A 13,469-nucleotide genomic window follows, 5' to 3' on the forward strand; every position below is an offset into this window, starting at 1 on the left:
CTTTAACGCTAAAGGGAGTGCTTCGGAGGGTTCTGTGCGCAGGCTTAGTGACTAGCTCCGCCTCCCAACTATCTTTCAGCTTCCCCGTCGCTCCTCTGGTTCTCGGGCCTGGGCTTGACGCACTCTTGTACGTAACTGGGGGGCGGAGCCTCAGGAAGAAAGGCTGCTGAGACTGGGTCTCGCGAGAACATTCCCTCGCAGTTCTCGCGCTGCAGCTTTACTCTCGTCGCAACGAGATCTTTCGAGATCTTCTCCGCCCCCGCTACCGGCGCCCACTCTGCGGCCGCTGAGCCGGAGCCGGCCTGAGCAGTGCCCTCAGCGCGGCCCTCTTTCCAAGACCCTAGGTGCTCGCGTGGATCTTCGCACGTCCCCCACTATCCCAGGTCCCCCTGTCCCACGCGGCCAGCTTTCTGCGCGCCAGCCCCGCCGGGGTCCGTGTCTTGTCTTGCCGGCCGGACCTGGGCTGGAGCCTGAGCTGTAGCCGGCGCCATGTCGGTGGTGGGCATAGACCTGGGGTTCCAGAGCTGCTACGTCGCTGTCGCCCGCGCCGGCGGCATCGAAACGATCGCTAATGAGTACAGCGACCGCTGCACGCCGTGAGTGTGGGCCAGGCTAGCCGCGTGCACTGGGGGTGGGGAGGTAGCGCTTGTCCGAGCTGTGACCCTCGCGGTTTGGGGAACGCGGACCGGGCAGTCACCTCCGTTCCGAGCCGAGGCTCCGGTAGGTAGGGGAACCCCATTGGGTTTTAGGTCATTAGGGGCTGCGACCCTTCTTGTGGGTCTGCGCTAAGGACGACGCCTTTTTACTGTGACCGGCTGGCCGAACAAGGGCTGTGAGTGGTTCCTTGGACTAGTGGAGGCCATGGGTAGGAACTGGAGGGAAGGCAGGCCTGGGATGTGGGATGGACCGAGACCCTCTTTTAGAAGGCACATTGTAGGCGTGCGGTGTACTAACGTTTCTTCAGGCCAGCACAGAGTTCGGGGCTTTGCACACAGCAAGCGCTTAATAAAAGTTTAATTGAACCGCTTCTGGCATCTGCCGGCAGGCGGTAAGACCATGCAGCGGCCAGAATCCCACGTGAGTGGGGGTGGGGTGGCGCCCGGAAGAGAGGGAGTCGGAGCGCCGGAGATCTCAAGATTGGATTGGCACGGACAGATTCAGAAAAAGATACAATAAAATCGATGCCTTTTGGATACCTTTGCATTCACTTTGGTTTTTCACGTCGCTTCAGTATATTGAACTGTGTTGGGTCATTTTCTGCTATCCTGTGCGCATCCACCCCAACAGCGTTCCACTTTTACGGTAATATACATTCCAGCCAGGGTGTTGGCCCCAATTGTTAATGAATGACTCAGGGGCTCACTTTGACTTTTAAAAGAACCTATATAGTAAGTTATGGGACCAGTAAAGACACAGCACTAAAAAAAATCATGACTCACCCACGTTTTTCCTTGGATAGGGTAAGAAAGAATCTACTTGTATAGAGATACCTTTCAATCATTGTCTTCCTTTTGGACAAAATCTTTTAAGAAGTTTCGTATTATTTGTTTGGTTCTCATTGTGTCTCATTAAGGGCCTCTGTTCTAAGGCTCCTTTTTCACCCTGACTTTTGTTATGTTTCTTCAGCGATAGGTTTCTGGCCAACTCGATTGCTCCGTTTGCCAGACTGATCTTTGCTACCCAGGGGGCTGACAACATTTTCCTTAAACTTAGCAGATTTCTACCTCTTATTTTAGACTAACCCAGGTGCTTGCCCGAAAACCCATCCCAGATTCAAAATCTCAGTTTGATGTTCCTTTCTCAATTTTGTAGTTTTTAACAGCATTAATGAGAGATAATTCACATACCATACAGTTAACTCTTTCAAAGTGTACAATTTGTTTTTAGTGTAGTTACAATTGTGCAATTATCAACACAATTTTAATATTTTCTTTACCCCACAAGAGAAACCCTGCACTCATTAACAGCCACAACCCAATACCCCACCCTCCCATCTTCATAGTTTGTAATAGTGCGTCTAATTTGTATTTCCAGGCAAGTGTATTGTACACTGAAGTTTTTTAAGTATTTAAGCATTAATTTCCTATTTGTTACTGTCTTTCTGGATCCTGTTGTGCTTCATCTGTAGAGATAGTTTTCCTCAAGAAGTTAAAAGGACTAGAGCACTGAGTTAATCATGTAACTTTTTGGTCTTTTTCCCACCTAGAAGTGAGCATATTTTATTTAGCTCCAAAGGTAAGAATATAAAGTATTAGAATGAAGTGTTCCTGACGTTTCTTTTTAGCCTCTTAAAGATGAGCCCTCTTTCTCCTTTAAACATTAGGAACTGTAACAGTATTACTGTGAATCTCATTATTTGGAACTGAAAGAGTTGTTTCAGAAAAGGATAGATAGACCATGTAATTGTGACAAAGAATGTTTAAAAATAGTTTTTCTTACATATTTTCCTTATATCTCTTGGAAACTTAGATGCCATACATTCAAGTAATTTTTGAACTATGATTAGCTTGGATTTCTGTCTTGGAGTCTTTGGTTAAGTAGAACATGGGGGCAGAAAGGTTGGGTTTTTTTTTTTTTTAAAGTAGTGATTACCAAAGCATGGATTTAAACCTCAAAGATACACAGGGACTGATGTAGATTTGCTTGAGTGTGAGAGTGGAATGAAATGGAGGGTTGGTTGTGATGAAAGTAACGCATTTCAGATGAGATCGGGAGCGTTCAGAGTGGTATGGCAGTAGACGTAACTCTTTTCAATATGTGGGTACGACAGGATTTGATTTCCATTTTTGAGGCGCTAGTTGAATTTTACCTTTCTCAGCAAATAAGATCCTTCTATCATGGACACATGGCTAGTGGGCAAAACCAAATGTTAAATGTATAATGACTGTGGTAAGGACGCTGATGGGAAAGTATGGAAAACAGTGATGGGGGACCTAATTTAAGTGGATATGAGGTGGTGATGGAAAGCATTCTTTAAAAAGTGCCATTTAAGATGTAACCTGGAGGATGAATAGGGTTTTACCATGGAGATCTATGGTGGGAGTGAGCAAGAGTTGTTGAGGCAAAAGAAATAGCAAGTGAGGAAGACCTGAACTTGGCACACTTGACACTACTGAGGGGATTATGGCCATTTGAAGGAATGTTGAACTGAATCTAGAGAGAGGCAGGGTGGAGCAAATCATAGATTTTTATCTAGGTGCTGTGGGAGGTGATTCAATTGATACTTTAAAAATGTGATTGGCTTTTTTTATGGAGAGAGGATTTATTTGAGAAGGGCGAGAGAAGCCTGATGCACCCGAGGATACTTAGGAGGCTACTGCAATATTTGGTCCATGTGGGAGTTGCTGTTGCTCTCCACTGGTATGGAACTGGGAGGAAAGTGTGGGCGGCTTAGAGATAAACTGTGGAGTTCTAAATTATGAGTGTTGACATTTTATGACCATAGGCTTTGGTATAAGATGGAAAACCTATTTTTATATTTAGTTGGATTATTACAATAGAAAGAGTACAACCTTAAAGCTTTGGAACTGAAATGTTAACGGACTGCCAAACTTCACAGGCGTTAGTTGGACTGCATTATGCAGTTTATAGGGTAAAGATGAATTACCTAAGAAAAGTATTCTGTGTATGAATAGTTTATATTATCATTTTCATGGACTTAGTTCCTAATAAAACAATATATTAGGAATTTGAAGAGATGAAATTGTCTATTAATAACTACCCTTGAGAGCGAAAGCTGAAAATAAGTATAGGTTCTGGTTAACTGGCAGATTAACTTCTGATACGTTATTTGTGCAAGAAAAGTGTTTCTCTCTAGAATAAACGTCTTTACATGTTGTGGATCTGTGTAGAGCTGCAAGATGACTTGGATCTTTTGGGTTCAATGAAAAGGAAAGTTGATTTGTTAACTAAAGCTTTAAACTACTTAGACTTCCCATATCTAATTGTGAAGGTTATCAAAGTAGTTTAAAAAAAGACTCACTTAAGAACTAAAATAAAAGCTTGTATACAGAATTGGTGGGCATAGTCGACAGAAACTTTGTCATCAGGTTCTAAATTGGATTTCCGATATTATAACTTTTTTCCTGACTTAACAAAATACTTGTTTGCCACAACAACAACAAAATAAAGTACTAAGTAAAATTGTTTCTTATCTAATTATTTGCTATTATATACATATATATCGGAGAAGGCAATGGCACCCCACTCCAGTACTCTTGCTTGGAAAATCCCACGGACGGAGGAGCCTGTTAGGCTGCAATCCATGGGGTTGCTAAGAGTCAGACACGATTGAGCGACTTCACTTTCACTTTTCACTTTCATGCATTGGAGAAGGAAATGGCAGCCCATTCCAGTGTTCTTGCCTGGAGAATCCCAGGGACGGGGGAGCCTGGTGGGCTGCTGTCTGTGGGGTCGCACAGAGTCGGAAACGACTGAAGTGACTTAGCATAGCATACATATATATATCATTTCATGACTTTTTCTAGATTTATACAAATATATGTATAAATATAAATATACAGATATACCTGTATAAACAAATAGGATCATCCAATATTTTGTAACTATTTCAGTTATGTTTTAGACATCTTTCAAAATCAGTAAATACGAAGTCACCTCAAGTATGAGTCCATATTATGACTTGAACATGCTTTACTCAAATGTTGAGGTGGTTTCTAAATTTTTGCAATTAGAAATAATCTTCAACAAGTAATCTTTTATATTTGTTTGCATGTTAATACTTTTATTTTTGTTGGATAGATTTCCAGATGTGGTTGGACAAAGGATATATATGCTTAGAATTTCAGTGCATATTGCCTGAATACTTTACAAAAATTTAAGAGGTTAATTCATACCAGGAACATAAGTGATTTCTCTGTTTCACTGGAGTTTGTGAGGATTATGAGTTAAAATTACATAAAGTATTTAGAATACTCCCTAAGTGTGTGTTAATACTGCTATTATTACCTTTTTGTATTTTTTATTATTTCTCTTTATTAATGGACTACACTGGGATAGTAAAAGGAAATCTATGGAACTTTGCCTTTAGCACTTATCAGATATGTAGCTTTTAATGTGCAAATCTTACTGACTCAGGAGTTTAGTTCTTTAGGAACTGCATATCTTGCAAGTATGAGTTGTTCTGTTTGATACTGTTTTGGATACTTTCTAGCTCAGGGCTAAGACAGTGATCATGGGATACACTAATTAATGTAACCATTTTCATGCCAGTTTCGCCATTATCTCTTATTTAATAGTCTAAATACTATTGTAGGTTCTCTGTAAAACTCATTTTCTTATATTGTTTAAAACGTTGAATTAGAGCAACAGCTGTCTTCATATCCTGAGAACAGTTCTACACACACATATAAACATGAAGCTACCTTTTAAGGATCTGTGCTGGTTGCAGCTGTTCATAATATCCTATTAGAATGTGCATAAATGTGTGGTCAGTGGTATCTCATACCCAGGAAGGAGAACAACATTGTTACCTAGTTTAAATGGATTATTTTTTCTAGGACTTAGAGATTAGAACAGAGATATCTTGAACTTGATTTAAATTAACTTTTTGATGTCAACCTGTAATTTGGGATGGAGGAAAAGTAATATCAGTCAAGTAGCAAGTGTCTTGAGTACTACTGTTTTTAGCAGCATTAAGTTGGCTTTGTGTGGAGTATAGAGAAAGTCGAAGATAAAGAGCCCTGCTGTGGAGGGCTCTTGCAATCAGTCTAGTTGGAAGTATGAAAGCAAAAGTAAAAAGAATAAGCATAGAGTACAGTTATGGGTGAAGTTATTAAGTACATACCTTAATTAAGTACAAGTTAAATGGAGAGAACATTAGTCGGGGGTGGGGTGATATGGAAAGGCAGGAGTGGGACTTGCAAATAGGATTAGAATAATGAAGACAGGATTGGGACAGTCTGAGTGAAAGTATCAGTTCAGTTCAGTTCAGTCGCTCAGTCGTGTCCGACTCTTTGTGACCCCATGACTGCAGCACACCAGGCCTCCCTGTCCATCACCAACTCCTGGAGTTCACTCAGACTCACGTCCATCAAGTCAGTGATGCCATCTAGCCATCTCATCCTCTGTCGTCCGCTTCTCCTCCTGCCCCCAATCCCTCCCAGCATCAGAGTCTTTTCCAATGAGTCAACTCTTCGCATGAGGTGATCAAAGTACTGGAGTTTCAGCCTCAGCATCAGTCCTTCCAAAGAAATCCCAGGCCTCATGTTCAGAATGGACTGGTTGGATCTCCTTGCATTCCAAGGGACTCTCAAGAGTCTTCTCCAACACCACAGTTCAAAAGCATCAGTTCTTCGGCGCTCAGCCTTCTTCACAGTCCAACTCTCACATCCATACATGACCACAGGAAAAACCATAGCCTTGACTAGACGGACCTTTGTTGGCAGAGTAATGTCTCTGCTTTTGAATATACTATCTAGGTTGGTCATAACTTTCCTTCCAAGGAGTAAGTGTCTTTTAATTTCATGGCTGCAGTCACCATCTGCAGTGATTTTGGAGCCCCCAAAAATAAAGTCAGCCACTGTTTCCACTGTTGAAGTAGGAATAAATCTAGAGGGTTTGGTAAGCAATACAACAGTATGTTTATGGATAGGATTTGGAGTTTGATAGTCCTGATTTTGAATGCTGGACTCTAATATTAGTTATGTTTCTAGGCACATAATGACTTTATTCAGTTCTTCATTTACAAAGTAGGGTCAGTAATAGTTCTTTTCTCACAGTGTTTGGGAGAAGCAAATGTATAATGCTTAGTGCACTGCCTGGCATACAAAGGTTCAAAAATGAAAGCTGTAAAACAAGAGAACTTGATCTGCTTGGATGAAAGATAGGCTTTCTGCCATACATGGGGATTCCATATAGGCTGTGTGCAAATTTTGAATATCCTGGTGAGTGGTAAGTGGTACATGTTTACTTTAAATATCTGGTTCGCTATCAAAACTTGGATAGAATTATTCAGTCACTGAAGATTTTAGAGTGTGTTTGTTGAGAAACAAATTTACTGGGGGTATGTAGCTTCTGTTTTTAAAATAATTATTTATTAGGATTGCATAGGAATATTTACCTAAATGGTAGTGGTGGCCATTTATGGGGGGAGGGTTTTGGTTGTGGAGTTGCTGATAATACTTCTTTTCTTCTTTACACTTCGCTAATTTTCTGCAATGAGATTGTTCTAGTGGTGGCCCCAATATCTGACCTAATCTTTCTGGGCCCGTTTCACATATAAATATTTGTAAGTGTAAGCTTGTAGTTGAAAAACCTCTGCGGTTAGTGCTGTTTAACATACTGATCTCATTCACTTGTCCTATTGAGAAGGAAATGGTAGATTTTTTATTCCTTATGATTTAAAGATGACTGAGTGGGTTTTAGTAAATAGTTTGAGAAGGTGAAGTAGAACATTCAGGGCAAACTATTTGGTATATTTTAGTTTTGTTTTGGCCATCTGCTCAGCTTGTGGAATCTCAGTTCCTTGACCAGTGATTAAACCCAGGCCACTGCAGTGAAAGCCCTGAATCCTAACCACTAAGCCTTAGTTGGTATATTTTTTGTATAAAACTTGCAACTGTTGGAGGATTAATAATAGCTAATATTATTTATGGTGTGCCAGTCTCTAATAATAAAGCCCTTTAAAAGTGGATCTCTGATAGCTCAGTTGGTACAGAATCGGCCTGCAATGCAGGATCCGATTCGATTTGGATCGATTCCTGGGTCAGGAAGATCCACTAGAGAAGGGAAAGGCTACGCACTCCAGTATTCTGGCCTGGAGAATTCCAATGGACTGTACAGTCCATGGGGTCTCAGAGAGTTGGACACGACTGAGCGACTTTCACTTTCAAAAGTGGATCAACAAATTTAGTCCTTAGAGCAACCATATGTAATCTTCCCTATTTTAGAGATGAGCAAATTGAATTTCAGGGACGTTAAATACCACAGGTCACACAGCTTGAAAGATAGAGAAGGGATTCAGACAGACTCATATTGTCTAATTCTAGAGCCTGAGCCCTTTTTTTTCCCTTCAAACTGTACATATGTTGTACTCAGTCAAGTTGATAGAGTGGAAAAGCCAAGGATTTCTTTCTGTACTGTAATAGTTGGCTTGTTAAAGAACTTTTTTAGAATGTAAAAATTATATAATAATGATTTTCTACAATGTGATAAGAGTGTGAACTCTGCCAGTAGTTTACAAGAGCTGTGCTTTGTTTGAGGTGTGATTGCTGTATTATGTGGTAAAGATTGATGTTCCATTAATAAGATTTGATGGCTTTGTAGCAGAAGTGGGGAACTGTTTGTAGCATGGGCATGGATAGACAAATAAGAGGATGAATAATTTGAACTGAGACAAACTTGTATTCGGCTTTTCAAAATCTGTGAAACACTTGCAAGCTACTACTGTTAAGGCATATGTCGTTTTTAAGAGTAGGTGAAAATGTTAACTGACTTCAAAGAGAACATTACTCAGAGCAGCTCTGCACAGTGGAACATTGTGTGGTGGTGGAAGTGTTCTACATTTGCATTGCCCAAAGTCCAGTAAGTTGTAAGAGGTTGAAGTGATTAATTTTTACTTGAGAGGGATTGGGAATGCATCACAAAGTGTGTGCTGTTTCTGGAAAATGAGTGAGGTTTAGAAGGACCAGGGCATTTCAGGTGGCGAAAGTGATAGCGCAAAGCAGGAAGATGGGAAGACTGACTTGTGTTGAGGCACTGTGTGCATGAGATGCAGCTGGCAAGTGGGAGTGGGCTTGGAATTATGAGAGGCCTTAAGTTCTACATTAAGGAATCTGGACCCTATATGTTGGTAATTCGTTTTGTTTGGAAGATAAGTAGAAGCAAAACAGTTACCAAGGTAGAATAGAAAATTAAACCTTCAATAGGACATACAGTAAAGTTGGGGACATTAATTTTTTCATGCTTAGAGCTTGTCCTGTTTTGAGGAGATAGGAAACAAAGATAAATAATATGGGCTTTTAGTTTTGTTGGGATACATCTTAGAAATTCAGATCTGATGGCTTTTAGAAAGATGTATGTTTGCATGCATGGGCTAGAAGCAGTGGAGAGGGTGAATGGAGTGGACGACATTACAGTGGGAAGTTTCCTAAAGGACTTTATGGGCTGAGTGTTCAGTCACTCAGTTGTGTTCGACTCTTTGCGACCCTATGGACTGGAGCTCTCCAGGCTTTTCTGTCCATGGGATTCTCCAGGCAAGAATACTGGAGTGGGTTGCTATGCCCTCCTCCAGGGGATCTTCATGACCCAGGGATCGAACCCACGTCTGTTATCTGCCACATTGACAGGCAGGTTCTTTACTACTAGCACCACCATAGGAGAGACAGGTAAGTAGTACTCAGGAAATTTTTTTTTTAAGTGATAGGTCGTCTATTTGCAGGAAGGCTGATCTTGACACCTGTGCTTCTTGAAGGGCTCTCCCAGCATGTTCCTGGCCCATAGAGCTTAGAGTTCATAGGAAATCTCATGAGATCCCAGACTATGCTGTACGGATACAGGGCATAGTTGGCTATAACCGCTCTGGGAGTTGGAAAGGGCTGTTGAGGCACAGAGTAAGTTTATCTAAGTAAAATGGTTCTATTTAATTATTGTGTCAGATTTGGACCAAGGCAGTATGGCGCCAGAGCTCTCATTCCTACTCATTCCACTAAATTAGAAGAATTAGGGGTCCAGGGAGGCTAGGGAGATCAAAGCTAGCTAGTGGAGAAATGATCTATAGTCCTGACTCCTGTTGTTTTCAGATTTTATGACTTGGGATACATTTACCTATAATACCTTTTTTTGGACTCAGTTTCCTCTTCTATATGGTAGAAATAAGATAGGGTGCTTATGAGGATTAAATAAGATAGTGCACATAAGCAATTTATTACTTCAGTAATAATGTAGGAGTAGAAGGGTTTACTAACCTGAGGGGGAAATGGACTCTGGGAAGAACTTTGTCTTTTAGAATTTTTTGGGTGGCATGGGTGAATTTGATCTTAGTTTGAGAGAAATCTGCCACTGGAAAGGGAGGCAACATATGAATATGAGAGTAAAGGGAACACAGGCAAGGTCCCAGAGTGAAACACAGGGAGAAGCATAGAAGCCATGATAACAAAGGCATCAACTCCCAAGTATAACTGACTTTCTAAGCTTAAACACGGTGTTTTAAAGTATTTATACCTTTAAGCAGGTATCAATTCTGCTTTCTAAAATAAGTGTCATATAGGTGAAACCAGCAGGCAGTATATGAATTGATTTGGAAGAATGTGTTCAGAAGTGGGAATGAAGTTCCTTGTCAGAAATTAAAAAAGAAAAATTGAGTCCTTGGAAACTAGTTCTAGAAAAATAACTTTCCATATATTTACAATAAGATAAGAGTTGTTTTCAGGGCTTGTAGACTACTCTCTTGGCGAAGTTATGAGCTGTTTATAAAACACAAAGACCATTTAGTGGATGTATTAATATGACAGCATATTATTTTATGTTGGAATTTTGAACACCAGACTTGAAGAATTAGAGGATAGTGGAGACTGGTTAGTCCACCTCTCTCTAGTATTTTAGACAGATGGTCATATCAGACTTGTGCTTCAACATCTCAGTTACAGAATTCCCATTATTCTAAGAAGCAGTGCATTCCATGGGCAGCTTTACTCAGTAGAAAGGTCAAAATCATAGACTTATTGTGTGCAGTTAAAAAACAGGGCTTTTTGGCTGAGACTCAGAAATCTTGTCCGCTCTGGTTTTGGATGTAATGTTGCAGTAAGGTTTAATGCTTAAATGTTTGTTTTATCTTTTAGGGCTTGCATTTCTTTTGGACCTAAGAATCGCTCAATTGGAGCAGCAGCTAAAAGCCAGGTAGAGTTCTGTTTTTCTCATACTTATTTCTGTGGTTGGTCCATCCTCCAGTGCAGCAGCTCTTTCAGTGCCGGTTATGTGTGGAGCACTGGGAGCCCCCACGTGTACAACTGAGAGACAAACCTATTCTCATGCCACTTGAGTGCGAAGCAAAGAGCTTTTAAAATAGCATGAACAGTGGTCTGTTTAATGCAAACTACCAGGATGTGTTTTACCTAGATACTGTTAAAGCAAGGTTTTACTTGTTCCTGAGTTGCTGTTAACAATTTTTTTCCCCTGGGTATTTAATCGGTAAAGTCTGTCTTGTTGAATTTTCATCTTACTCATATTTAGGGTCAGTGTTGTGTCTAGATTTGACCTTGTTGATCAAGGTTCTCAGGGAAGGAGAGCATACTTGGAGAAGCACACTTACCATTAGGTTACTTTTAAACCAGGAGCCTGACTTATTTGCTTGTTTCTCAGTAAGCAGAGCAGCAGAACCTGAAGAGTTGTATTTTTCTCAGTGCCTGAGCTTGTATAAAATTAAGGAGTTGCATGTTAGATCTTTCTATAGTTCAGTCTGGAGCAACATAATAGAATGAATGGTCTTTTTCTGGACCAGTCTGGGCCTAAGGTTTATAAGCCCCCCCAAATGGTGCTTGACCAATTGATTTTTAATTAAATTGGGTGTTTTATAAGTTGCAGAAAGTTCAAGATGTTTTAGAAGACAGCAGGTAGCACATACAGAGCTGTTTTGGTTTTAAACTTGCTTTCATTATTGAGAATAGTCGTTATACTAAACTGGCTGCCTAGTTCTAGGTTGACATAGTTATTGTGGTATTGAATTTCTTGGCAGCTTACTGAAGCAGAGCCTGACTTTGGAGGCCTCATATTGTTTTACAAAAGAACTTCTGTTTGTGCCTTTGGCATATTGGATTCAGAGGAGCTCTGTTGTTGTTTTTCCCTGGGACTTGTTGCAGTCCTGCATTGGGAAGAAGAGTCCATAAGTCTTGAGCAGAAATTCATTTTCAGTTTTTGAATATCTTTGCCAGCATTTTTTTCATAAATTACAGTAGTTTTTGTTAGAGATAAATTAGGAAATGCAGGTGTACAAGTATAAGGCATTTAGAAGTTAGCATACTACCACTGTCCAAAAACCACTGTTATTATCTTAATGTGTAACCTTTTATAAGCATATAAATGTTTTTCTCCCCTACTCTAAGAAAGTGACATCATATCATACAGATACTTGTCTCCAGACTTCTAAAATAATTTATCCATTGTATGGATAGACTGTAATTTATTTACTCATTTCCCTGTCGTTGACCCTCTAGGCTCTTTCCAGTTTTCTGTTGTGATAAATAATACTGTGTCAGTTTATTTGCATTTATCTTTGTGGGCTTAGTGTCATCTGTTTTTTCTTTATGGTAAGTTTCAGTTTCATTCACTAGAATAACTGAATTAATATATACTGTTGGATTGACTCCTGGAAAGTTTGAATCACAAACTACAGGTAATTTTTAAAAGATAAAAATTTAATGTAAATGTTCATTAGAAGTTTAATAACAGGAAATATTTTTACAAGGGTAATGATCTGTCTTACTGAGGAAGTAAGACAAACTGGGCTCTGGTCCTAGCCTGCCACTGTGTGACCTGTATAGGTTCGTCACTCCTCCCTTCAGAAGGCATCATTTATAAAGGTTTAGTGCTGAAGGAAACAAACTAGGAAGGAAAGTTTGTGGCATGAAAAGGATTCTGATTTAATCCTGAGACTTTTGAATCCCCCCCCGCCCCCAATTTAATTGCTGTTATAATAGTCTTTCTACTCTTTGACTCTGATATCCTTTCTCTTAGGTAATTTCCAATGCAAAGAACACAGTCCAAGGATTTAAAAGATTCCATGGCCGAGCATTCTCTGATCCATTTGTGGAGGCAGAAAAATCCAAACTTGCATATGATATTGTGCAGTTGCCCACTGGGTTAACAGGTATAAAGGTAAGGTTCTGAAGATAATGCCTTATGATTGAAATACAGTATTTTATGTCATCAGATGACTGTGTAGAAGTGAGTACCCATTCCCTTCTCTAGGAGATCTTCCCAACCTAGGGCTCGAACCCAGGTCTCCCACATTGCAAGTGGATTCTTTACCAGCTGAGCCACAAGGGAAGTCCAAGAATACTAAAGTGGATAGTCTACCCTTTGCCAGCAGATCTTCCTGATCCAGGAATCGAACCGGAGTCTCCTGCATTGCAGGCGGATTCTTTGCCAACTGAGCTATCAGGGAAGCCCTTGAGAATGCTATCAGATCAATGTATATCATACTATTCTAGTTTTAAGTTGTAATGAAAATCGTTACAAATGCTTTGGAAAAGTCTTGCTGGTGAAGACCATTTGGCTTTTTTTTTTTTTTAAAGATCTGACTTTTATTTGGGAGCCATAGGTGGCACTGTTAGTAGGGATTGGACAGATAGGTGGTGATGATGTGAACTTAACTTCTTGTTCTTGTTTTCTAATGCAGCAGTCTTCCCAGTAGTCTTTCTGGTATGATTTTAGTGAATGATTACTGGAAGAGCAAGAAAAGAAATCAACACTTTAAAGTCACTCCCAGATATGTAGTCATACTCTTGACAGTA

At 40.2% G+C, this 13,469-nt stretch overlaps 1 protein-coding gene across 1 annotated transcript in view; it reads left to right on the top strand.

Moving 5' to 3' along the window:
* The first annotated feature begins 271 nt into the window (after positions 1 to 271).
* HSPA4 (heat shock protein family A (Hsp70) member 4) overlaps positions 272 to 13,469 on the top strand; it is a 52,898-nt gene continuing 39,700 nt past the window's right edge. Inside the window, exons 1-3 of the mRNA XM_005890419.3 lie at positions 272 to 596; positions 10,800 to 10,857; positions 12,691 to 12,831. Coding sequence (XP_005890481.1) covers positions 490 to 596; positions 10,800 to 10,857; positions 12,691 to 12,831 — 306 coding nt within the window. The 5' untranslated portion in view covers positions 272 to 489. The remainder of the gene's footprint in view (positions 597 to 10,799; positions 10,858 to 12,690; positions 12,832 to 13,469) is intronic.

Source organism: Bos mutus, chromosome 7 (genome assembly GCF_027580195.1).
Source record: "Bos mutus isolate GX-2022 chromosome 7, NWIPB_WYAK_1.1, whole genome shotgun sequence".
NCBI lineage: Eukaryota > Metazoa > Chordata > Mammalia > Artiodactyla > Bovidae > Bos > Bos mutus.